Genomic DNA, 23,713 nt, shown 5'->3' with positions numbered 1-23,713 from the left:
TGAGGGCTTTTACGACCTATTGGGTGCTCTTATTTGACTGGCTCAAGAGAGGCATCCAAAAGACCTTGAAATAAGTCCTTCGCAGGACTCTCCTCTGTTTTCCGATGACATTAGAAAGACTCAGGAAGTGCTATGCATTGCTTGACTGCGTCTGCAGCATGGCTACTCTGGTACCTGAGTATCATACGATTTGGACGATTGCAAGATGTATACTTAGTTGCGTGACTTGTTTTTGCATTCCCTCCGTGTATCGACACTGGGATAAAAGGGGTTCCATCTGGGCCTAAAAGTGATGGCGTACGGTGTTTGTACTCATATAGTGTGGAATAGCCTTGCATAGCGTGCCATCTTTTGTGTAATCATGCGTGACGAAAATAGCGAAATGAGACATTGTTTTACTACCAGAGCCGGTGTGCCATGATTGAACAGACTATACAGTCCAGCAGTACCAATTCGTAGTAGCGCATAATTGGAAGACTTGACCAATACATAAATCCCACTCATCAAACTCCAGTCTCCAGTTCATATCTCAGATACACAACCCCTCTCACATACGGAATACAAAAGAAGACTTGAATAAGCTATCTTTACCAAGAAAAGAGAGAGAGAGAAACAGAAAAAAAAAAAAAAAAGAAGCAAACATTCAACCTGCAACAACAACATCACGCACATAAGCAAACATCTCGCGTGGCTTCTTACCAAACACACTGTGCCCTGCGCCCCAAAAGAGATGATAAGTCACCCCGCGTTCTGACCCCCAGACGCCCACCTCAACACCACACGTTTCTGTTGTATTCTCCTTGTCACAGGAATGGGTGGGTGCAGCATTATCGCTGAAAAACGGTCGGTTAGGTTTCTGGGAGAACCCTTGTGCTCCATTCCATGTCATATTCTGGAGACTCAGCTCGGTGCCGAAATGGTTGAGGAGAAAGTCGTTCTCGCCGGAGTAGATGTGGAGGGGGATTTTATGGGTTGTGACAAGATCAGGAAGGATAGAGTATGCCGGGGCCACGGGGGATGAGCTTGATAGAAGAGTAGTCAGGATGGTGCTGTTGCAGGGGGCGAAGTTCATTGGGGAGGGAGTAGCAGGACTGTTTTCCTGGTTGTCCTTCCCTGCTGCGGCGGGAAGCAGGTTCAATGCGACTTGAACATCTGCTCGGCTGAAGTATGAGGCGAGTAAATTAAGGGGGTCGATGGTATCACAGTCATTGTGGGTGTCGTAGATATCGTGACACTGTTTGCCTGCGCCCGAGGCAGACATGGCGCCCAAGTAATCGAATGCCGTGGCGAAGGTCGCACAGGGTCCGTAGCAGGTGGAATTCAAGATGGATGTCCTGACCATGTCGGGCGTAGTGGGCTCGATATTGCATGTTTCGTCTACTAAATTGCGAACATCGAGGTGCTGGTGGCGTTTGTAGTTCCTGTTTTCTGGATTTCCGGGGATGTGAATCTTGCCCTTGGGAGGATATTGGTCTGCTGCTTGGAGGATGTGGTCGAATCCACATGTTTTCTCTGCTTCTGCAAAGACAGATAGGATGTCATTGGGTACCTGGAGGATGTCTTTCTGGGAACGCATGAACGACCCGATGGTGATGGTGGACATAGCGGCAGCGTTGCCGATGGTACCGTCGCCGATGGAGAGGGACCGGAGGTTGATGGGGAACGAGTCCTGCCCTTGCACAATGGCGGAGGCAAAGTAGGGGATGTAGATTCCGGCCCATGATTCTCCGATCATATGGACCTGTTTCGAGCGAAGGTGAGGGAACAGAGTGAAGAAATTCCGGAGCCATTTGTAGAAGTCGGATGTTACGCGGTCGTTGTCTGGGACAGGATAAGGGTTACTCGCAGTCGAATATCCCGTTCCTACCGGCTGGTCGACGTAGAGGACGTGGCCTAGCTTGGTCCACGAATATGGGTTCTGGATGAGGCGAGTGGAGTTGCCGTCAAAGGAGACCGGTCCATTTCCTGTCGTTAGCCCTATAAGGGACGAACAGCCGGGGCCTCCATTGAACCAGACTATACAAATTAACTACCCTCCCATAAATGAGGTTTCTCAGTGATAAAACTGACTTATGAGGTTTTCATCGTACGTACGATCTTCGGCCTCGAAAAGCCAAAAGAACAATGAATTGCCTGCAGGCGTTTCAGGCACAGGGAGTCGGCCAGCCCAGCTAAGCGGCAAGGAAGTATTAGGGAACGAATGGACCTCATATTGAGATCTGTTGATAGACACTCTGATTGTATGTGGGAGAAGGAAGGTAGGGACCGCCCATAGAGAATATATAAAGGAATATATTGCTGCGATGTTCATTGCGTTACGCTTATGAACCACAGAGAGATGAGTGCTTCTGAGCGAGACAACCACCCATACAAAATGCTCCAGTTTTTTTCTTCAAACTTAGATAGAAAGCCATTAGATGGAGATATACAAGTATGAGCAAAGGAAGGTCAGAGTTGTTGGCCATGTGGTATACATAATATCCGCGGCAACTGGTGGTAGTGAAGCTTCCGGATATTGCCTTCAATAGGCTTATTGAGCACGGTCGTCTCCATCTCGCCCACGCGTATAACGGGTGCTGGTCGTAGTTCGCTGGAAATTCACTTGATACCTTGAAAGACTATTCGGTTTCTCTCTACATCAAGAGTAATAGTATTTTTCACCTCTCCGGTTGAAGAAGTAGTATCCGTGTCTTGCCTGGTTTTGTAGTTCAAATAGTCGTTCGGCTTCTTTTTCGTATTCGGGCGGAGGATCACATATGTTAATAGTAAATACCATACAGTATTCAAGCCCCATGTCATCCTTGAGAGTCTAATCCAGAAGATGTCACTTTATCTGTAGATCAAGGCATCTGAAGAATGGTTTACAATAAGACTACGTGGCATAGGGCTCAGGGTTAGGGTCCATCAAGAAGATCACGTGTTTGGTTCCCAAATCGGAAACGGTGCCTCTGTATTAAGGCGCGAGAACCATTGATCTCTTACCTGCTCAACCTCAGCTGAGGCAATTGGGATCCACCTTAGGCTATCTTTTCTGTTCATGGCTGTGGCTCAATGTCTACTGTAGCTCTTTGTTCCGGAACATCGGCGCCACGTTCGAGGCATCCCTGTCTAGGGCAGTGTTAGTCGAGCCTACCAGGACTATTAGTAAAATGCTATCTTCAAGCCCCGATATTGTCAAGAAATATTCATTTTCCGTTATACAGCTCTCTTTCAATAATCTCAACTATCATGTATAGGGTTACTCATCCAAGCCCTGGATCAACGGAGTATAACTGCCCAAGGGAACTGCATAGAGGGCTGTTGATAATACCTGTTCTACAATGTAGTCAGCGCTAAGCATTAAATATAACAAGGATAAGAAGCACTTGCAGGGGAATCCCCCGGCAAGCCCTTTGGTAGTCATTTACTGGAAGAGAAATGGCGGCAGATTCCCCCCTCTTTCTCTTTCACTTCCTCCCCTCCCCTCCCCTCCCCTCTCTTCTTGGTGTCTCATTCCATCACATCTTTCGTGCTAAATGGAGTCTGCCCACCTTCCCTCCAGTGCCAACTATATTGTCGTTGGCGGTGGGACCGCCGGCCTGGTCGTAGCTAGCCGATTATCCGAGATTCCGACTGTCCAGGTCCTCGTCTTAGACGCTGGGCTGGGCAAGACCTCGGATCCCCAGCTGCAGAATCCAGTGTTATGGTCCTCCCTCTGCGGCACCGATCTCGATTGGCAATTCAAAACCGTGAGCCAGGTGGGTTAATGTAATGCTTAACCCGGGTTTCTTCCCCGTGCATGATATTGAATGCTAAGACCGTTAGCCGGGGCTGAACGACCGCGAGCAAAATCTTCCTGCAGGCAAGGTTCTTGGTGGCTCCTCTGCCATCAACGGGGCGGCCTTTCTACCTCCCTCGCCTGCTGGAATCGACACGTGGAGCAGGCTAGGCAACCCGAGGTGGTCTTGGAAGGATCTATTGCCGTATTTGCGGCGAAGCTTTACGCTGACCACTCCTCGTGGGATACTACTCTCTGAAGTCGGTCTGAATGCGCAAGTGCATACAGGGTCCGGTGGGCCCATCCAAGTCACCTATCCCGCTCTGGCTGAAAAGGGAAACCATCCGTCATTCAGGCCAGGAATAAAGTCTTCGAGGAGAATGGCTATGAATTTCAGCCCGATTTGATCCTTGAAAGATCCACAGTAGGCACTCGGCCATACACCGCTACGATTGACCCGGAGTCTGGTCTCCGGAGCAGCGCCGACAACCAGTATCGCAGCCTCAAGAAGAATCGTCCCAACCTGCAAATAGTGACGGGAGCAACTGTGGATCGGATACTACTGTCCAACGACGCTGTATCTCATGAAGTTCTAGCCACAGGGGTCCAAGTTCGCCTTGCCGACGGAAAATTGACCGAAATCAAGGCCACGAAAGAGGTCATCCTGGCCGCCGGAGCTTTCCAGACACCCAAGCTTCTCGAACTCTCTGGGATCGGCAACAAAACCATACTTGCCCGCCATGGCATCACACCCATCATAGACAATCCCGGCGTTGGTGAGAACTTACAGAACCATTCGATGTATGTCCAGCCCGTCGGGCTGAAGCCTCAGGAAGGCACGCTTACCGCAGGGCTGCAAGCTCTGGCCTTTGTTCGGACCGGTGATGAAGCCGACCTCGCGGCAAAGCATCTCTCTCCCACAGATCCCGAGAAGGTGACCTGCGATGATATCTTGAGAAACCCAGAAGAAGCTTCCGCCAACTTCTTTGTGAGCACAAGGCCAACCAACAACGTTGCCATCCTAGGAGTGATTCAGTGCCATCCTTTATCCAGGGGTAGCATTCATATCAGCAGTGGCACAGATGACCCTGACAGTAAACCCGAGGTCGATCCACGCTTTTACTCGAATCCAGTAGATATTGAGCTTATGACTAGACACTTATGATCTCTCCTCCAGATCGCCACATCTCCCACCCTGCAGCCCTTCTTAGATTGTTCCGCGGTAAAGGTGCCCGAGGATTTGGAGGCAGCTAAGGCTCTTCTAGGGTTACCGGCGCAGCTTTGGATCCACATATCTATATCGTCCGCATTATCGAAGATTAAAAGCCACCGCCCCGTACTCTGACTAAGAAAGGTCTTTACGCTGTTTTTCGCCTCTGCAGGCTGTACATTGTAAATGTCTACTATCTATACTAGAGTCATGTATACTTGTTCTATACTTTCGTGGCCTGTATATAGAATCTAGAAGACTAAGTAGTCTGAGTTTTTGCTTTGTAAACAATAGACTAGCTTAGGTATAATTTAAATCTTTTCAGCCCTGTCTAATTTATAAATCACGATCTTGGACGGTCCTTTCGAATTCTCTATCTATTTCTTAAGTTCTACAATCTCGAACTCGCGGTCTATAAAACGTGTATTCTTTCTGAATGGGACTATCCAGGCTTTTTCTTTTATTTTGTGTAATTCCAGCTTATGATGATGGTGGTGGTGGACTGGAACCATAGATAAGAGAACCTTGGCATATGCAGCTGGCTGCCGAGGCACTGGCCAAACACCAGAAGGAGTTGCCTCCGGATAATATGAAGGTCGACGGAGAGGCGTTCTTCATTACAAACGATGAGCCTCGGTGCTTCTGAGACTTTACGCGGCTAGTTTGGCGATATGCCGGGGATACGACGCGACCTGATCAAGTATGGTTGATTACTCGGCCGTGGGCATTGCTTTTGGCGGGGATATTAGAATGGGTGTTTTGGGCACTCGGGCTGGGTGAATCACCTTTGACGAGGACTAAGATTCGGCTCAGTTGTATGACCAGATATATTTCTATCGACAAGGCGAAGAAAAGACTCGGCTATAAGCCGTTGGTTGGGCTCGAAGATGGACTGAGACAAGCGGTGGAGGACTGTGTACTGCGCCGGAGGGCATGACTGAGCTTGACTATTGTCCTCGATTATAGTCGGTGGATTATCGCCGGGTTCAGTATAAGCCAAATGCTGTCTCTGTGGATGATTTTATAACCCGAGGTCTTGTCGAACTTGTTATGCATCTATGATGCCGAATAAGCTAAACATGCAAGGACATGAGCTCTTTGCTATTGCAGACTAAGGGTATATAAACATTGGATAAGGACAAGTCGTCATGAGCCTCTTGTAGAAGTCAAAAAGCAATAGAACCTGATTATGACTGGCTCAATAGCCCCTACAGCTAGCTCAACAAGGACCAGCTTTCAAGCTCGATAGATATATAGTGTATATAAGCAACCACTTTACCACTATACCACTATACCACCATTCATCATCTTCGGCAGCTGGGAATTGATTAATGTGGAACTCCCAGCCGAAGGCATCTAACTGAAGGTTCGTCCATTTCCAAAGAAATGAAGAAAAAAAGAAAGGAAGAAAGAAAGAAACAATTCCGGCTATAAATGCTTGATATACTGTCTTCCTAAACATCGCCTTTGACATCACGAACATACCTTATAGTACATAGCATCTAATTGTGAAGCTACTGCTATGTCAACAGAAAATAAATAGATTCCTCGACTTCATAAGCAACCTGTCTCTATATCTCCAGGCGCTAGAACTACTTACCCACCATTTGATAGTTAGCCCTACAAAAGGTTATTGAATTCCTCGACAAATCAATAACTACAACTTCCATATGGGGGATGTAGATCGTACAAATCAGTCGCAAGCAATCTTTAAAACTCGTCAAAGCCCTTTAGACTCTTGGTAGCCAAGTTCTTCTGGGCATAAAGAAAAACCTCATGTCGAGTTCCGGGGGTTTAGATGAAGAACTCTCCAAGCGAAGGCTGTAGGAAACAGCTTTTAGATAATGAGAAGCCATCAAGCTGTGATGGTACTCATCAAGCTATTCAACTGCAACCATGCCAAATGAACTGTCATTGGTGTGAAGTTCTTATCTTGTTTCTGGGCAGAAGCTCATAATAGTACCATGCGTATACAAAACTTCATTTGATTGCCTACCATGCATTGTCTCATTATGTCGGAAGGATATCAGGATATCAGTCAAGGCCACCTTTGCATGAGCGAAGTAGAAATTACTTGTAGAATGCGAGCGTCGACTGTCATTTCCTATGTTGATATGCACCCTGAGTACTCACGTGAGACCCTCATCGAACGACGGGACCCAAATAGGAAATTCAAAGCGGTTCACAAATAATGCGACATCCATACACTACTATGTAATAGACATCTGCCCTCAATGGAGGCCCCGCCTTGACGAGTGCAGCAGCCAGCGAATAAGTTAAGCAGAAGAACTGTTAGCGTGGTGTGCTGAAGCATTGAGTGGGATCAAAATTAACACCGCTCTTTTATAGAAATTTTGATGCAAACGGGGTTGTGTGTGTGTGGCTCCGGTGGCCTCCGGAATGAGGCGACCACGCGCGCTGAGCAATCTTTTGTGATCAGTGCATTTGCAAAGTGAGGCGCCAAGCGCAAGCGACTCCCCATTCCTTCGTACGCCCCTTCGATTATTTGCGGTCTTGTCAAGGTTCCAGCCACCTGAGGATCCCTCTTTGTACGCAATACCATTTCCGCAGGTTTCCACCAAATTTAACATCTGCTGAAATCCAAAAGAAGCTTTAAAACATCACCACCACCGGCAGAGTTTATTTGAGTATTCTCGTGCCGATCCACATCCTGATACCAGCTATCGCTCGAGGTATCAAGAGCTTATTCCGCATCCTGTACTGTTCCCCTTGGAACTTGCAGGGGTTTAACCCAGGTAGAAACTACAGAGCACAATGTCGCTGTTATTATCGGCGCGGCAGAAGCTGACTAGCCAGTTTCACCGCGCGTGATCCACTTTCGACTGGAATTCTGGGAGATTTATCTATCAAGCTGCTGGGGGAGTGGATCAGGGAATATCCCCATCGTCCCACCCCCCGAGACAAGGTTTCTCGGATGGGACTCTCCTATTCCATGCCGCCATTCGCCACAAGCGATCCCGCTGACGGAGCCCGGAGACTCGATTGCAAAATGTCAAAAAAGAAAAAAAAAAAAAAAAAAATTGTCGGTGACTATACGATCGTTTGAAGTAGATGATGAGCACGTTCATGGGCACAGTACCAACAGTTATTCACCAAGTTGAAAGAAAAAAAAGGAAATTAAGTTTCCCCTGAGGTGATGCTCGTGGCCATTTGTGTGAAGTAAAGCGTCGACAACCCCATTAACATCAAGGGAATATGCCAAGTACTCTGCACAGTACACAACAGAACCAACACTGTCCCCATAATCTGGTATGGCCGCGCGTGACACCGACGCACTGAATCATACCTAACATACACAACTGGAGACGGATTCAAAGGGCTCGAAACAGGCATGAGTAGGGAAAAGCCAAAACAGGGGAGGGAGGAGGAGGGTCTTAAGGGCTTCGAACTTGATATGCTGAAGACTGGAATGTCTCTCTACTAGCCTCTCCCCCCCTACGTTAAGCTCGTTCTAAAGGGGGAAAAGGCACCAGAGGTCTGTTCCATTGCGCAAGAGCCATCTGAACACAACCCGCGGAAGGCCGCATACAATCTGCAATACACCGAACGCTCACTAGGGCAACGAAGACTATGTCTTCTGCAATGCCTTCCATAACTTTTCTTTTTTTTCTGATATCGCCTCCTTGGCTCTCTTTGTCCACGGCCAATGCAATAATTTAACAAAGAACCGGTGGCGCCAGTGGCGATTCACAGTATTAAATAAAATCCTTGAATTCTAAAACGGGTAGGATCATGCATCTTTGGGGAGAGGCGACGGCAGACTCGCTTTCTCTCGCATTTGCCGGGTACTAGCATTTGTCGAATCCTTGGGGATCGTACAGATCATTCAGGACATGACCCCATGTGCCCGTTGTTCATTTAATTTTAATTCTTTTTCCTTTCTCAAATCCTTGCCAGCTGTCATCAGGAATGTTGCTGAGACCGGCCACAAATCCCCCAGGACAGGGGAGAGAGAGAGAGGGAGACCTTCGCGACCGTTAGGAATCTCATTCCACCCCCTTTGAAGATGCCTCCATTGGAGTCTCCACTTCAACTCGACTAACGTTTACTAAAACCCCAGCAGATCCAGAGGTAAAGTTAAACAGTAATGCGGCCAGGAAGAAAACGAAACAATAATACGTACCTGAAATCATTGGCGACTGCTCGGCATCCCACGTCATCAATCATCGATGCGACTAGTTCGACCGTACTGGACGTTTCCGTATGTCCCAAAGTCACGGCTGCAATCGTCCATATCCAAAATTCTATGGATCAGCCTCACTTTTGTCTTTTCTTCTCCTCCCTCTCGTGGCCCTGGAGAAACGCCCAAAAAAAAAACAAAACAAAAAAAAAAAAAAAAAACGAATATCCAAGGCGGCGCTCTTTGGGACTAAGAATATTAATTTTTTTTTACTATTATAGTTTCATCTCATACTGTTCCCATTCATCCTTTTCAATACTAAACCGAACCCAGCGTTGATTACATTAGTGCCTTTTCCGTACCCTTGGTTGGTCTGCATCGTCTCTTTCTCTTTCCGACAATCTCTCTCTCTCTCTTCCTCTCTTTGAATTCTATGCTTCTAGGGGTCTGGTGGAGAAATTCATCATCCTCGACTCTTTCCTTTTTCTTTTTCTTTTTCCCCTCTCTTTGCTCTCTCTCTCTCTCTCTCTCTCTCTCTCTCTGTTCCCGTCTCATGACTGTATTCAGATCTTACGTTTAAGTTCCATCTCATACCATTGGCTTATATCAACACTCTTCCATCCCCCGTCCACTCTACTAACGAAGTGGCTTGACCTGTGCTCCCTTTCGGCATTACTGTAACCCACTGCCGTTTGTTTGTTCGTTCGACCTTTCTAGTTTTCGGTAGTGGTCTTAGAGAAAGCCATTGGCTGTTCTGCAACGTTTCTTTTTCCTGATTTGATTACTCCGTGGGCCAGTTAACTTGATCCTTGTCACCGTTGACGTGCTCGTGCCCTTTATACTTCTTTCACTGCGGGAGAAACCGAAAAGGGCCCTAAAAGAGCAAGGAAGAAACAAAGGGGAAAGCAAGAGAACAAGGAAGATAACAGCAACCATTGCAACTTGGTGCGATACAAAAGACAGATCATCTGGATAGGATTGAAGATCGTTCTGTTTTTGGGGGTTTGTTTGGTATCAACGGGGTTGATCGACATCGGGTTACCCGCATCAGGTGAGCACTATTTCCTCCTCCCTCACCGTATTGCCCCCCCTTCGGCCTCAGGCAAGGACTAACTGAAGGGCTGGGGGAAGGGATCTCTTTCATCCAATTGCCCCGCCGACAGTGTGGAGGGTTGCGGTGCCTTGCGTCCATCAGAAGAGAAATGCCCGTGACCCCCACGAGATAACGCTCTCCACTTCTTTCATCCATTACTGATTAACTACTTGTTCCTCCCCGGATCCCACGAGCTTCTTCAACCACCCAGACTAACGACTCCTCCCCGGCTGTCCACGGGACTGGATGGGAAATGGACCTTCAAAGAACCAAAGAGGCACGGCGGGACGCTCCCGGGAAGCAGGACGACAGCACCGAGGGTCCTTTGGAGCCATACGGAGGCAACGGCCACTCCAAAGATTCCCCCAAGAACGACTCTCTAGATCATCGGGATACGAATAAAAACAAAGACCCGACGCAGGTAAAGCAGCAACATCAAGGCCCTCCATTTGCCTGCGACCATGAGATTCACCAGGCTTCGTCGGCATTTCAGCAGCCCGCGTGCAGTAACACCCCCTCGCCTTCCTCACAAGCCATGCGCATTCCCCAGGAGCTGGGTCTCAGTGCGGAGGAATATCACTTATTGCTCACGGCCAAGAGATACCCTCCAGTCACCAAAGGCACCCTGAGCGAGCTCGACTTGCCCTGTATCATGAGCAATATCAACCTTCGCATGGATGCGAACTTCGACCGCGATCTTCATTTCAAACCGGACCTAGATGGAGAGAAAGGTCGGCGAAAAAGGAAGGAAGCTGCTGACTACTGGGAAGCCATGGCCACGGAGATTACTGTCTACGCATTCTGTGCCGCTCATCAGCCGCTCGTCCCATGTGATAATATGTGGGCAGACCAACGAAGCTTTGAGCCTCGACTACCGTCTATGTTTGACACCCTGCAGGATGTTCTGAAGACCCTCGTCCCGGAACGGGATCACCCTAGTGTGATGCAAAATCTCGAGGTACCTTTGCTGATGCAACAAATTCGGAAAGGCGTCCTTAATATGGTGGACGTGGCGAATTGGCTGGCAGCATTGCTCAAGACACACTGCGCTCCAATGCGCGATGAATGGGCAGACCGTATGGTTGAACAGATCAGCTCAGGCTCACGGTCACAGAACGCCTTGGAGATTGTTGGTGGTCTCCAGACTCTGTTTGCGATCCTGGAGGCTATGAAATTAGTAAGGCATCCGACTTCGAAGGGTACAGTTAGGGTAGAAGGGGACGATCACTAATGCTTTGAGATAGGACGTTGCAAACCATCAAATCCGCGCATTCCGTGTTCTCCTTATAGAAGACACTATACCGTTTCTGCAGGAGTATTTTCGCAGCAAAATTGAAAGAGATAACTTCCGCGTGGAGTCGTCACGACTATGGTATCAAGAATTACGTGAACAAGATTTGAGCGGCATGGAAAAGCCCAACAGCTTCCGCCCCCTTGCGATTTTGTTTGGCGGTTTGTCAGATCTCCTACTGCAATTCCATACTCCAGAAAGTTTCCCGGAAACTTTCATCTTCGACTCTGATCGCCTATGGCAGTTGCGGGCATGCCTTCAGAGCCTAATCACCCTTGACATCTGTTGGGAAATCTTTCAGCGCTGCGTGAATCCGCTCAAACGATACCATCCAGCTCAGGCACAAACATACGCTACCTTCCGGTCTCGAATCGAATCCTTGATAGATGAGAGCGCGGACTGCAGGCAACGGTCGCCTCAATGGATGAATAATATACGGTGTATTGCATTGGAAATCGCGCATTTTGCCTGTAAGGCATATAATTGCAATATAACTATGGTCCCAGACAGCGTCATGGCGCGTATTGAGAATCAGCTGGAAACCCATCTGCTAGGCGAGTCGGAACTCTTCCAACATTTCCAGAATTTGTGGCGAGAAAACTTAATGGCGGCCACCATGAGTTTTGCACAACAGTACCTAAGCATGTCACCTCTGGCTATCTGCGAATCCCAACGAAGCCATCCTCACTCGCCAGTATCACAGCAACACTATGGCATTGAACGGATTGCCATGCGACTCGCGCATATGGGGGTCCTCCACTGGCGAGTCTGGGCGCCTATCCTCTACGTGCGTGAAAGTGTGTCGCCCACCGACGTGGCGATGAGCAACTATGACATGGCATGATGCTCTACGCTGATGGGCCGACATGGCATCGTGAGAGCTCCTCTACTTTCTCCGCGGTTTGTTTCCTTGCTTTTCTATTTCATTTTCGCTTTTCGTGACATGCAATTCAGCGTTTTGGCATTGGTAGTTATTGGTTCTGGCGTCAACTGGGGAAAATATCCATACATTAAGATGCCGATTGGCATCTGGTGGTGTTCGTCTTTTGGGCATCTCGCACATTGGGACATGTTTAAATAGAAGTGAGGGCCTTGTTTTCCGACTGTACCTGCGCATTGATTCAGAGGATAAAGTGTGTACAATATATATATAATCCTAATAGCTTAAAATTGACTAGTGGTGCCGGTTTAATTAATTGATAAGCAGCCAACAAAAGGCTAGTCGCTTAGTGCAATTCTAAATTACTCGTAGGTCCTCCCTTGTTACTCTATAGTAAATGGATCGTCATTGCTATCAGTCAGTGCCTGTATTGAGATTGATATAGGCCAAGATAAAGCAATACATAACAAACCTAATTATATCAACTACAGCGGCACCTGAGAAGATAGACTTGTCTGTAGGGGAAGACCCATCTGGGCTTCTATCCACTACGCAATGATACAATATGATTCTATATGCAATTTGGGCAAAGAACTTCCGTCAAATGCCCGGATGGTCTAGTGGTATGATTCTCGCTTGTGAGTTCTCCTCTTAAAAAACCATCTATTACGAAAGTAAAATACTAATCAGTATTATAGCGGGCTGGCTAAACAGTTCTATCTGCGAGAGGTCCCGCGTTCGAATCGCGGTTCGGGCCCTCATCCTTCTTTTTTTTTTGTTCCAGTTCAAGCTGGACAAACAGTATAACCCATACACATCATAAACTGAGTTTACATTGTACTTACTGTCTATTTGAGCTTTCCGAAAAACCTTTTGTTATAAGATCAGTGAATAGCGGCTACTCCTCAGGTTAAGGAAGAATAGGGCTTTTCGGGAATAGGGAAGTGGATCCCTCTAATCACGTGTCTGTCTGCATCAGTAAATTCGTCAGGGATAAGATCGGATTAAAGTTTTCAGTCTTCCGTTCCTTGCAAATTTGTATACGCCTCCGAGCTCAACTGCAAGTCCCAAGTATCAGGATTTTTTGCACTAATTTGCATAGGAAATCAATCTGGCCACTATCACGGTCATCAACTAACGGGACATCACAGATAACGAAGGTTACAACTAATCTGGATCTCCAGTATTGCTGGTGGGTGCTATAGGGAGAATACAGAGTCTGACACTGAGAAAGCAGTCCGCAAACATGATCCACAAACATCGGATTCATTACATCATCTGCCCGGATGGTCTAGTGGTATGATTCTCGCTTGTGAGTTCTTCCCCTAAACAAAACCATTCATTACGAAAGTAAAAATACTAATAAGTATTCTAGCGGGCTGGCTGATACAGTACCAATCTGCGAGAGGTCCCGCGTTCGAATCGCGGTTCGGGCCTTGATCTTCAGATTCCTTTTTTTTTTTGGTTTTTGTTCCTTGACTTGTTTGTTGTTGTTTGTTATCTACGTATACTACTACTACTTGTTTATTACTTACTGTCTTCACGGAATTCCCAAATGGCTGTTTCAGAGATTATCGTAGATGGAGGACTTGCAAGTCAACGTCTAACAGCCAAATTATATGTACATAGTCATTGTATAGCTTTTTCAAACTTGTATACATCGGCACTATGTATGTACTCCGTACTCCGTATTGTGGTAGATCCTCCCAACTATATATCTTATGTAAGCCCGAGATCCTCTGTAGATCAGATAAGTTTAAGTCAATTAATCGTTCATCGCATTTCCCCATACCAGATCAATTGAATTAATATAACAACAATCCAATGCGCTCCAACCTTCAAAAACATCTACCAAACCCTCTTCCAACCACACCATGCGCTACTCCCCAGCGCTCCTCAACCCAACAACATGGCTCCCAACCCTCAAAACAGCCCAACTCCAAAAGATCGCCCAAGCAACGGGCATCCGCTCCGCCGGTCCCAAGGCAGCCCTAATAAGCCGCCTCGAGACCGAACTCGCCCAATGCGAGTATCCATCTCCATCTGGACCCTCCAAAACCAAGACCGAATCAAAGACCAGAAATCTAAGTATCCTCAGTATTGACATGGGCATCCGCAACCTTGCCTTCGCCCATCTTCTCGTCCCCAGTCCCCAGTCTGCTAAAGGAACGTCGAGGATAACACCAACCCTAAATGCCTGGCGCAGATTGGCTGTTTCGGATCTTCTCCCTGGTTCTGGACTTTCTCTTCCAGAGTCCGGGTTAATAAAAGGTACAGAGTCATCTGAGATCGATGAACTAAATGGCCTTGCGTGTCAAACAGTCAAGGATGGAAAGGAGATGTTCCATCCCTCGCCCTACGCCAAACAGGCGTATATACTAATCACCACGCTCCTGGAGAAATACCAACCCACGCATGTCCTGATCGAGAGACAGCGATTCCGCTCAGGAGGCGGCAGTGCGGTTCAGGAGTGGACGCTGCGGGTCGGTGTCTTTGAGGGCATGTTGTATGCCGTTCTCTATGCGTTGCAGCGGGAGAGGGGGGTCACTGCCGGGTCTTCCTGTGGTTCTTCTGCGCCTATGGTGCTCGGCGTGGAGCCGCAACGCGTGGTCCGGTACTGGGGGGATGGGCTTGGCGGGGACGGGGTGGAGACGAAGAAGGGGAGAAGTACGGCGAGGGAGGGGAAGAAGGTGAAGATAGATTTGGTTGGGGGGTGGTTGGATGATGCGCTTGCCGATGGGGACCGGGACTTGAAGGTGGCGGTTTCGGGGGGGGAGGAGCTACAGGGGTGGGTTGAGGCATATTTGGCGAAGTGGAAGGGGGTGAAGAGGAGACGGGGGGAGACTGGTGGTGTTGATATTGGGAAATTGGATGATTTGGCGGATTGCTTGCTGCAGGGCGTGACGTGGTTGGATTGGCATCTTATGCGCGATCGTATTTCGCGGGAGGGTGTTGGGGCTTTGGATATTGATTGATTGATAGTGGACCTTTCTTTGTATTTGTATGATGGATGTATTTGTATATGTATATGTATATAGTGTGGAGAGATTACGTGTAATATACTAACTAGTGAACTACAGGTAGGTTTCTGTCTAGTAGTTTGCTCTTCTTTCCGCAGCTGGCGCAAGCTTAATCTATAACTGCCGCGGGCTAGTAGCGAACTACTCATCTATCTACGTGTCCTTCTCCTACAACGACTCGTGCGCAAACGTAAACATAGCCCAAGCTTGTGGATTTCTGTCATAGAGGAGATACATATCGAAATAATTCGCTCTCATATCCATATCCATAGAGTTCATCATATTTTGGCGTAGCAGATTGGTTCAGACGTCTTACTCCCGGAGTCCGTCAAGGAAACTTCTGTACCGGACCAACTCCGGGGTGAGACTTTCCCCTTTTCACTGGTACCCCCTGTGTTGTTTGACCGCAAATCCGGTGAGCCGCAGCGGACCATTCCGATATACAAAGATTTCAAGAGAGTGCACCACAAGAGGAGAGCCAGAAGGTAGAAAGAAGAAAGCTTTGTTGGTTAAAGTAGGACCTGGTCGATCCCAATTGCAAGAAGTGAAGAACCACCGGTCAGGTTGCCCTGCCAGATAGGTGAAGAAAGGTATGTAAGAATGTCTAAATCAAGTTTGTACCAGAAGTAAAACAGCATCTCCCTCAAAGGGCACAGTGCCAGCGCGCGTTTCGCCACGAAATGAAATCTTAGTTACAGACGGTCATATCAACGCTCCGGGGACCAGAGGAGTGGTCGTGCGATCCATTGGCTTAGTGGGAACGGCGGAAGTTGGTGGGGAAAGCGTGCTTGCTGCTGGTCAAGAAGCCAGTGGGCTTGGCGACACCGCTGGTAGGAATAGGGAGGGTGCCGTTGCCGAAGGGAGGACGTCCAGTGTGAGTAGGGACGGGGAGAGGAGCCTTGGTGCTCTCAGCGCCGTCGTTGTTGTCATTCTCGCCCTGGTCATTCTCATCCTCGTCCTCATCGTTGTTACCGTTGTTCTTGCCAGGGTTTCCGGAGTTTCCGGGGTTCTTCTGGTGGTCCTGGTCATGGGGCTTGGTGTAGTCATCACCAGGCTTAGCAGTAGCGCTAGGGGCCTACAAATCCAGTTAGCAGCTGAGATGTAATTGATAGCAAGCAAGTCAAGCATACCCCAGTGACGGTTTCAGTGACAGTGGCAGTAACGGTGACGGTGGCCTGTCCGGTGCAAGCCTCGCTGCCGCCGTTGCCAGCGTTGCCAGAGGCAGCAGAAGAAGAGGGAACCTCTACCACGGTGACGGTAGAAGTAGCGGTGGAGTGAAGAGTAGTGGTCTGCTCCTCACTACCGGCAGAAGGCGCAGCGGGGGTCTTGGGTAATGAAAGTTAGTCCACACTCCTGGGTAAAGCAACAGATCTATAGGGCGAACATACAGCGTAGACGGTTTCGGTGTTAGTAGCGGTCTTGTGGATAGTAGTCGTGACAACACTCTTAGAAGCACCAGTACCGAGGGTATAGGTGATGGTGATATCAGTGGCCGATCCAGAGTTGTCATCACCAGCGTCAGAGGATCCAGGGACACCGGTACCGAGAGGGGGGGCCTGGGTAATGACCGACGAGCTGGCATCCGAGGTCGAGGTGACGACGGAGGAAGATCCCGCAGCCGAAGAAGAAGCAACAGGGGAAGAACCAGCGGGCACGGAGGAGCTGGGGGTCAAGATTGGGGTTGGATAGACAAACACCGACGAGGTGGACACAGTCGAGTTGACGTTCCGGGCATGGAAGAGCTTGTGGTTGCGGGCATGGCTGGCCTCAGAACCAGCAGCCAGAGCGGCCAACAGAGCGACGGAGATCTTGTTGTTGAAATGCATCTTGTTGATATTGTACGATGACAGTCAATGTCTTTGATATCGATGGATATTGGTTTTGATATTGGGGATTTTTGTGTTTCCTTCTCTTCAGAGAGACTGCGCTAGTCAAGTAACGAGAGTGGGATGCGAAATCTATTCGCAAAGTAAAAGAACGACTGGGTAGTGAAAAGAATGGTCACTGACACAGAGAGCGAAAGTAGAGAACGTATAGAGCAGTCTACCGAGTGAACAGAGGAAGAGGGAATTAAGAAGAGGGCGAGGGAGGGGAAAGAATCATCTTATGTTGGAGAAAGTCTGGACCTGCTGTGACCATCACACAGATCCTCAACCAATGTAAGACCGCATACGCCAGGGGAAAAAAAACCTACTAGTCTACTACTAATTTTTATTTTATTCTATCATGTTAGCAGTACTGTACTGTATTTCCCTGCGTCGTCTCAAGCGCACGGGGGGGTTGCAACGTTACCGATCAAGTCATCAAAATTAATTTGATGTATGATTAAAGTGGGGCGGCCCCGAGATGAGGATCCAGTTTCATCTCCCCTGTTCTGCCCGGTGATTGGTTCTCCCTCTGGTTTAATCTCGCCGTGTGCCTGTTCCATTTCCCGTCGCACGGTTGTACCTTTTTTGCTTTTTCTTTTTCTTTTTCTTTTTCTTTTTCTTTTTTTTTTTTTTTTTCTTTTCTCTCTTTATTTTTCTATACACACCAATTGGGTGATTTTTCACGTCACACCGTTGGCAAGTCAAGTCAGATCTGACCATTCATCTTCGATTTCTTTAATTACTTGTCTCACACCATCCCGACATAAAAGAGCACCGGCGTCTATTAAACTTCTCTAGAGAGGTGGTGCTGTCCTCAGTCAAAGCTGGTAAGTGGTGAAGTTGTTTAATGGTTTGGTATAACTGCCATCGCATATCTGGAAAACTACACTAGCCAGGTACCGCGGTGGATATCCAGTGGCCAACTGGACCTGATTGGCCTATGGGTATGGTACTGTACCGTAACTACCACAGCAACCTCTGGGACGCTCGTCTTAGCGCAAGTGGGTGGCTTATCCAGAGGGCGATAACATAAGACGTGGTATCCGACTACGCCCAAATAAGAAAAGGAAAAGAAGAAAAAGTCTGCCACGGCCCCCTTATTGCCTCATCCTAGAATGTTCTGCCTAGTCTAATCCTACTACTGCTCTTGGAAATAGGGGTCATTGACCGTTCATATCGTAGTCTTATCCGTTCTGGTGCATTCTCCGGACTATACACCCTGACAAACTTTTCCTGGCGGATCCCACAAACATCGAACTATTGAGTCCTTACTAGGAGTCCGTTCTAACCGAGAGTCGGGGAGAACTCCAGCCGAGGCTGAAACCTGGACCCTGTAACAGTTCTCACAATGGAAAAGAAATGGGTGAAGATGCAAAAATCATAACCATTGCATCATGGTTGATCGGAGAGCGTGACAGTCAATAATGATATAGTTCTAAGGTCTAACTGGACACGAGCTTGGACGGATGCAGATCATCCCATCACTGATCTTGACAATCAGAACCCGGATGATGATCAGAGCGACAGCACCGAGTGGATCTCGGCAAAGGGTTCCAGACAATTTCGGCTTGTACTCGGTATCCAGCCCTCCGTAAGTCTCTGGATCCCGTACGAGACCAGTACGGGAGACTCACGAAAACGAAGGACTAAATTTGCCAGGAATTCTTGGGACGTTTGACAAATGACCATATTTGAGAATGAAATTTCCCTTTGATTTGGGGACGGAAAAGAACTCCCCATACGGAGTGCTTCGTCTCGGGAATTGATCGGGGCCAGTGTTTCAGACAGATGACCCTGAGGGCTGTGGGTTGATGTTCTTTTTCCCGTTTCCCTCAATGAGTATGATTATCAAGGCATCAATATCGACCAAATCATATGTAACAAACGTCCACGGCAATTTCCTCGTACTTCGAGCTTACCCCTCCGGTGGAAATTGCGTGCGGTAGATTATGTGCGAAAGAAGCAGTCTAGACTCCATCGTCCCTGATAACTTCCCGAACGCCACTGTTTCCGACTTGCTGCTGGACAACTTTCCAGAAACGCGGGTAGATCGGTTTCATCTTAATTGGTGATACTCTCATGGCTTTGGATGAGTCTTCTTGAGCTACTCTATCAAGCGACCCATCCTCAGGGTCCTTGATTAAGATCATCCCGCTGCTAATATATAGTTCCATGAGCGGTAACAAGACGAAGAAAATAACTCACTGACCACCGTTTGTTTAGTGATGCTCAAATTGACTGAGCCACAAAAGACACACAATGCAATTCTTCATCACAAAAACGTGTGAATTGAGTTTTGCTCAGCATCAAGTCCAAAATATAAAGTTATGAACAACTCCGTTGTTTGGGGCTGTCTTTGTATGATGCAATTCTCTGCAGCCACCCGCGGGGGAGAATCCACCGGGCGCCAGCCTTCGGGACTTCTCTCAACCTTCCATTCCATGGATTCAACTTTCTCCACTTTCAGAAAGCTCTTGGCCGTGTCTGACGTCCCCGACAAGAAGGCCCTTGTTACCACACTTTAAACAGTCTGTTACTGCCCTGCATCATAAAAAAGTATGACGAGCCCCGCCCTCCAGACCCTTCGAGCGCAATATAGTTCAACCTTGAAACGCTTTATCGCGTCGAGCAAGAACTTTGAAATCCTCACTTCTATTCCCGCTAGCCAATCTCACCCACCAGCTCACAGTCCAGATGTCCTCTACGTGCTGGATTCATCCTTCAATCCGCCAACGCTTGCTCATCGTAGGATAGCTAGTACTGCCCTTCTCGAGAATGCGAGCAAAGCGCCGCGGCTTCTACTATTGCTTGCGACCCAGAATGCGGATAAGCCTTCCAAACCAGCCTTGTTCGAGGATCGTCTGGTTATGATGGAATTATTCGCGAGAGACCTGCTGGCATATCTACAGCCACATTTCTCGACCTCAGAGAATGGGAGTCTTCCAGCCATCGATATCGGTCTCACTAAGAAACCGTATTTCGTGGATAAAGCGGCGGAGATAGATACTGCGGGGGTTTATCCGGAATCGCTTGAGCAAGTTCATCTCACTGGCTATGATACGTTGATCCGGATCTTCAACCCCAAGTATTATCCGCCAGAACATACCCTCCAGCCATTAGGGCCTTTTCTTACACGCCATCGGTTGAGGGTCACCATGCGACCGGGCAGCGAGTGGGGTGATGCAGAGGAGCAGAAGCAATTCTTACTTAATATGGCTCAGGGTGGCATGGAGAAAGAAGGCTGCAAGCCTGAATGGGCTCAGCGGATTCAGCTCGTGGAAGGGAGACGGCCAGAGGAGAGACCGGTGAGCTCTACGTTGGCCCGAGAGGCAATCCGATCAAATCTCCAGGATCTGGACGGGCTGGTCCCCGACAACGTCCGAGAGTGCATCCTGTCTCAACAACCATACTCGGAGTAAAACGATATCACAACATTAATGAGATCTTTGTTGCGTGGTAGAGTAATGAGATGCGCCGATGAGCGCTACCTGTCGACGACCTGTATAATACATGACGCCCTCGTTTAGGAGTACATCTATTCGCTCAGGACGACTAAAAACTTTTCCGTCATAAGATTCAACCGAAACACCATACCGCCACGACGCCCGCACTACGTTTAAATAGAGTCATAGTAGCATAAAACTCCGCATTATCGTACAACCCAGAGATACCATGGCGTAAATGCCGACTTTTAATCATCGTCCTCTTCTTCCCTCTTCCCCAAAGTATACGCAAGTCCGCCACCAACCATGTTGGCCAAGCAAAGACCCATGGTCACGCCGCGGACGATGCCCCGGGCACCCCATTTCTTCATAAAGGGCTGGCGTCGCCGACCGGCAAGCAAAAGGTAAAGTCCCGACCAGGCTGCGCTGATTCCTGCGCTATCGGTCTTGAAACCTTGAAGATTGGCATAGCTCGTGAACAGAAGGACGGGTGGGAAGAGCATCGGCAGTGCTTGGAAGGGTCGCATGTGCTGTGCGGTAATGAAGGTAGCGAGGAGCGTCGGAGTGAAAGGATTCTCTGTAGAGTTATGGTGTTAGTTATGAAATCTGCAAAAGACAGATAAAAATAGTGAAAAGCGATCAATGCCCACCTCCCCATGCTTGAGCTTTTTGCATGAGAGACTGCTTGGTCTTCTCCACTGCAGATTCCGAATTGGCCATTGTTGCGATCGAAAATTTAGGAGATAGAGCTCAAAGACTTGTAGCGCAGAATCAGTAAATTAGAAAAACGGGAAAAGAACGATTAATTCGCGCAATTGGTTGTGACTTGGAGGTGTCGCTAATCGTGAAGCTGCTTGTGGAAGTTCATAGCCCGGTAATGGAGTGATACGCTTTCCTGACTAACGTCTTGTCACCCGCAGCTTAGTGGCCGTCAGTCAACATAAATCTGAACCTTCGAAAAGACACCACGTTTATCTATCAGTAATCACAGACCACTTTTGCCCCGGATTTACTCCAACCAGCATTCTCAACGCAGGGGTCCAATCAGCCGGTCGCCGGAATTTTTCAATCGTCGCTACTGGATTTTCCCAGCGTCGTTTGCGAAAAATAAACCCTTATCGGAACCTTCACGGACCCTTTCTCCTCCGTCAGACTTCGGATCCGCCATCATTCTCTAGGGAAGAAAACGAGGAATAGCAGGAAGGAGGGACAATTTCAAGGCCGATAAAAACAACAGATATCTTTCTACCTGGGTACAGGATCAGAGCCTTGCCACCATGCCGTCTGCCACAGCATCTGGGGTAGACAATGGCGGCTCTGCGAAATCCCGCGAGCACAGTCAAGGAAATCAAGACCGCAAATATACCCCCGATCAAAAGGCAGCCGTCCTACGGATACGAAAATGCTCATCGACTGCATACTACGAGATCTTGTCTCTGGAGAAGACAGCCACGGATGCCGAGATCAAGAAGGCGTATCGCAAGTTGAGTCTGTTGACACATCCCGATAAGAATGGGTATGAGGGGGCCGACGAAGCTTTCAAGAGTGAGATTTCCGCTGCTTAGATTATCGCTTTGCGCTTCGTTGCTAACGCTTGGAATAGTGGTGTCGCGCGCTTTCCAGGTTTTATCGGACTCCGACAAGAAGGCTAGGTATGATAAATTTGGAGGAGATCCGGACAGCAGATTCGGCCCCAGCTCTGGGCCTTCGGGTGCCTCTCCTTTCAGCGGATTTGGCGGTGGCTTCCCACGTTCAGCAAACCCCGGTGGCGGGATGTACGAAGAGGAAATATCGCCGGAGGAGTTGTTCAACCGCTTTTTCGGTGGCGGTTTTGGTGGTATGGGAGGTGGCTTCAATACTTTTGGTACGACTTCGGCCTAAGATATCCTTTATTGCGAGGCTTCTTACTAACCCATGCTACGCAGGTGGTCCCCAGTTTGTATTCAACATGGGAGGTGGCCCCGGATTCCGAGTCCATCAATTCGGCGGTCCTCGGCCTCGCAGGAGGCCGCGCGAAGCGAACAGTCAGCCCGAACCAGCGCCATCGTTCTGGGCAGCCATTCAGCAATTCTTGCCTCTCATCCTTCTTTTCGTCTTCCCCCTGCTTTCTTCTCTCTTCTCCGGCTCCTCCACTCCCTCAGGCCCTTCATACAGATTTGATGCAGCTGTACCCCCACACACGATGCAACGGACAACACCGAAACTCCATGTTAACTATTTTGTTAACCCGGGTGACGTAGAAGACTTCAGCGCGCGGAAGTTCCGTCAGTTAGACCAACGGGTTGAAGTGGACTACGTCAGCAAGCTCCGGTATGCGTGTGAGAGTGAAATTCATGCCCGGGACCGTATGATCCAAGACGCTCAGGGCTGGTTTTTCCCCGACGTAGAGAAGATGAAGGCGGCAAGATCTATGGAGCTTAAGAGTTGTCGGCAGTTAGACTCGTTGAAAGGAAGATACTAACAGATATGACGACCTGTTCTCTGTTGCTTTTTTTTTTAACTTCAACAAATACCGTGACGTTGTTTCATTAGCCGCATCTACTTCTTTCATACTTAATGTTGTCCGCCCCGTATTTTGGGGGCCCTTTCGTTTCCAATTAGATGTCAATATATGTGCAGAGTTTGATGGCGTCGCATGGTCAGAGATGTTGGTGGGGAAGTTTTATAACGATATGTTATCCTTCAATGGCATGAGCATCAATTATTGTACATGGAAAATGAAGAGAAAATAATTCAAGCGATTTCGATAGAGAGATATAGTATACTCTACTGATACGGCGGCAGTAATCGGTGTAGTTCAGAGCGGAGAAGATGAACGATTGGCGGCAAAACCCCGAACACAGCTTAGTTAATGCAGACGAATCTGAGCGACTGCAACAGAAGGTCCTTTCGCTCCCAGAGGTACCTAATCTCTCACATTCATTCACTTGGCCTCTGGTTCTCAGTTCGTTCCCCGCAGTGTGACCCATCGATCTGAGAACCCGGCACGATTAGGTGACCATCGATCCAT

At 48.4% G+C, this 23,713-nt stretch overlaps 8 protein-coding genes and 2 non-coding genes across 10 annotated transcripts; 7 read left to right on the top strand and 3 right to left on the bottom strand.

Moving 5' to 3' along the window:
• Positions 1 to 643: 643 nt before the first annotated feature.
• cp9 (putative serine carboxypeptidase) lies at positions 644 to 2,311 on the bottom strand (the record flags this gene model as incomplete). The annotated part of the gene is made up of 2 exons (XM_023235792.1): positions 644 to 2,016; positions 2,071 to 2,311. 2 exons carry the CDS (start codon positions 2,309 to 2,311, stop codon positions 644 to 646), a joined length of 1,614 nt encoding a protein of 537 aa, XP_023090778.1.
• A 1,204-nt stretch (positions 2,312 to 3,515) lies between these two features.
• Positions 3,516 to 5,102, top strand: AO090023000847 (GMC family oxidoreductase; the record flags this gene model as incomplete). Its single annotated transcript, XM_023235791.1, has 4 exons — positions 3,516 to 3,737; positions 3,805 to 4,065; positions 4,113 to 4,889; positions 4,935 to 5,102. 4 exons carry the CDS (start codon positions 3,516 to 3,518, stop codon positions 5,100 to 5,102), a joined length of 1,428 nt encoding a protein of 475 aa, XP_023090777.1.
• A 5,352-nt stretch (positions 5,103 to 10,454) lies between these two features.
• Positions 10,455 to 12,336, top strand: AO090023000845 (TCP11 family protein; the record flags this gene model as incomplete). The annotated part of the gene is made up of 2 exons (XM_023235790.1): positions 10,455 to 11,411; positions 11,446 to 12,336. 2 exons carry the CDS (start codon positions 10,455 to 10,457, stop codon positions 12,334 to 12,336), a joined length of 1,848 nt encoding a protein of 615 aa, XP_023090776.1.
• A 642-nt stretch (positions 12,337 to 12,978) lies between these two features.
• Positions 12,979 to 13,129, top strand: AO090023t00025. Its single transcript has one exon. It is a non-coding gene; the product is annotated as a tRNA-His (tRNA).
• A 523-nt stretch (positions 13,130 to 13,652) lies between these two features.
• Positions 13,653 to 13,808, top strand: AO090023t00024. The gene has a single exon. It is a non-coding gene; the product is annotated as a tRNA-His (tRNA).
• Positions 13,809 to 14,246: 438 nt separating this feature from the next.
• Positions 14,247 to 15,347, top strand: AO090023000844 (uncharacterized protein; the record flags this gene model as incomplete). The annotated part of the gene is made up of 1 exon (XM_001821295.1): positions 14,247 to 15,347. The coding sequence occupies one exon, from the start codon at positions 14,247 to 14,249 to the stop codon at positions 15,345 to 15,347; it is 1,101 nt and encodes a 366-aa protein (XP_001821347.1).
• A 796-nt stretch (positions 15,348 to 16,143) lies between these two features.
• On the bottom strand, positions 16,144 to 17,218 carry AO090023000843 (uncharacterized protein; the record flags this gene model as incomplete). Its single annotated transcript, XM_001821294.3, has 3 exons — positions 16,144 to 16,467; positions 16,523 to 16,717; positions 16,781 to 17,218. The coding sequence occupies 3 exons, from the start codon at positions 17,216 to 17,218 to the stop codon at positions 16,144 to 16,146; spliced, it is 957 nt and encodes a 318-aa protein (XP_001821346.1).
• A 2,600-nt stretch (positions 17,219 to 19,818) lies between these two features.
• AO090023000842 (nicotinate-nicotinamide nucleotide adenylyltransferase) lies at positions 19,819 to 20,679 on the top strand (the record flags this gene model as incomplete). Its single annotated transcript, XM_001821293.3, has 1 exon — positions 19,819 to 20,679. The coding sequence occupies one exon, from the start codon at positions 19,819 to 19,821 to the stop codon at positions 20,677 to 20,679; it is 861 nt and encodes a 286-aa protein (XP_001821345.1).
• Positions 20,680 to 20,951: 272 nt separating this feature from the next.
• On the bottom strand, positions 20,952 to 21,423 carry AO090023000841 (uncharacterized protein; the record flags this gene model as incomplete). The annotated part of the gene is made up of 2 exons (XM_001821292.3): positions 20,952 to 21,280; positions 21,354 to 21,423. 2 exons carry the CDS (start codon positions 21,421 to 21,423, stop codon positions 20,952 to 20,954), a joined length of 399 nt encoding a protein of 132 aa, XP_001821344.1.
• Positions 21,424 to 21,980: 557 nt separating this feature from the next.
• On the top strand, positions 21,981 to 23,164 carry AO090023000840 (uncharacterized protein; the record flags this gene model as incomplete). Its single annotated transcript, XM_001821291.1, has 3 exons — positions 21,981 to 22,248; positions 22,307 to 22,567; positions 22,629 to 23,164. The coding sequence occupies 3 exons, from the start codon at positions 21,981 to 21,983 to the stop codon at positions 23,162 to 23,164; spliced, it is 1,065 nt and encodes a 354-aa protein (XP_001821343.1).
• Positions 23,165 to 23,713: the final 549 nt, after the last annotated feature.

This window comes from Aspergillus oryzae, chromosome 3, assembly GCF_000184455.2.
Source record: "Aspergillus oryzae RIB40 DNA, chromosome 3".
In the NCBI taxonomy this organism is placed as follows: Eukaryota; Fungi; Ascomycota; class Eurotiomycetes; order Eurotiales; family Aspergillaceae; genus Aspergillus; species Aspergillus oryzae.
This window is presented reverse-complemented; position numbering and strand designations above follow the sequence as displayed.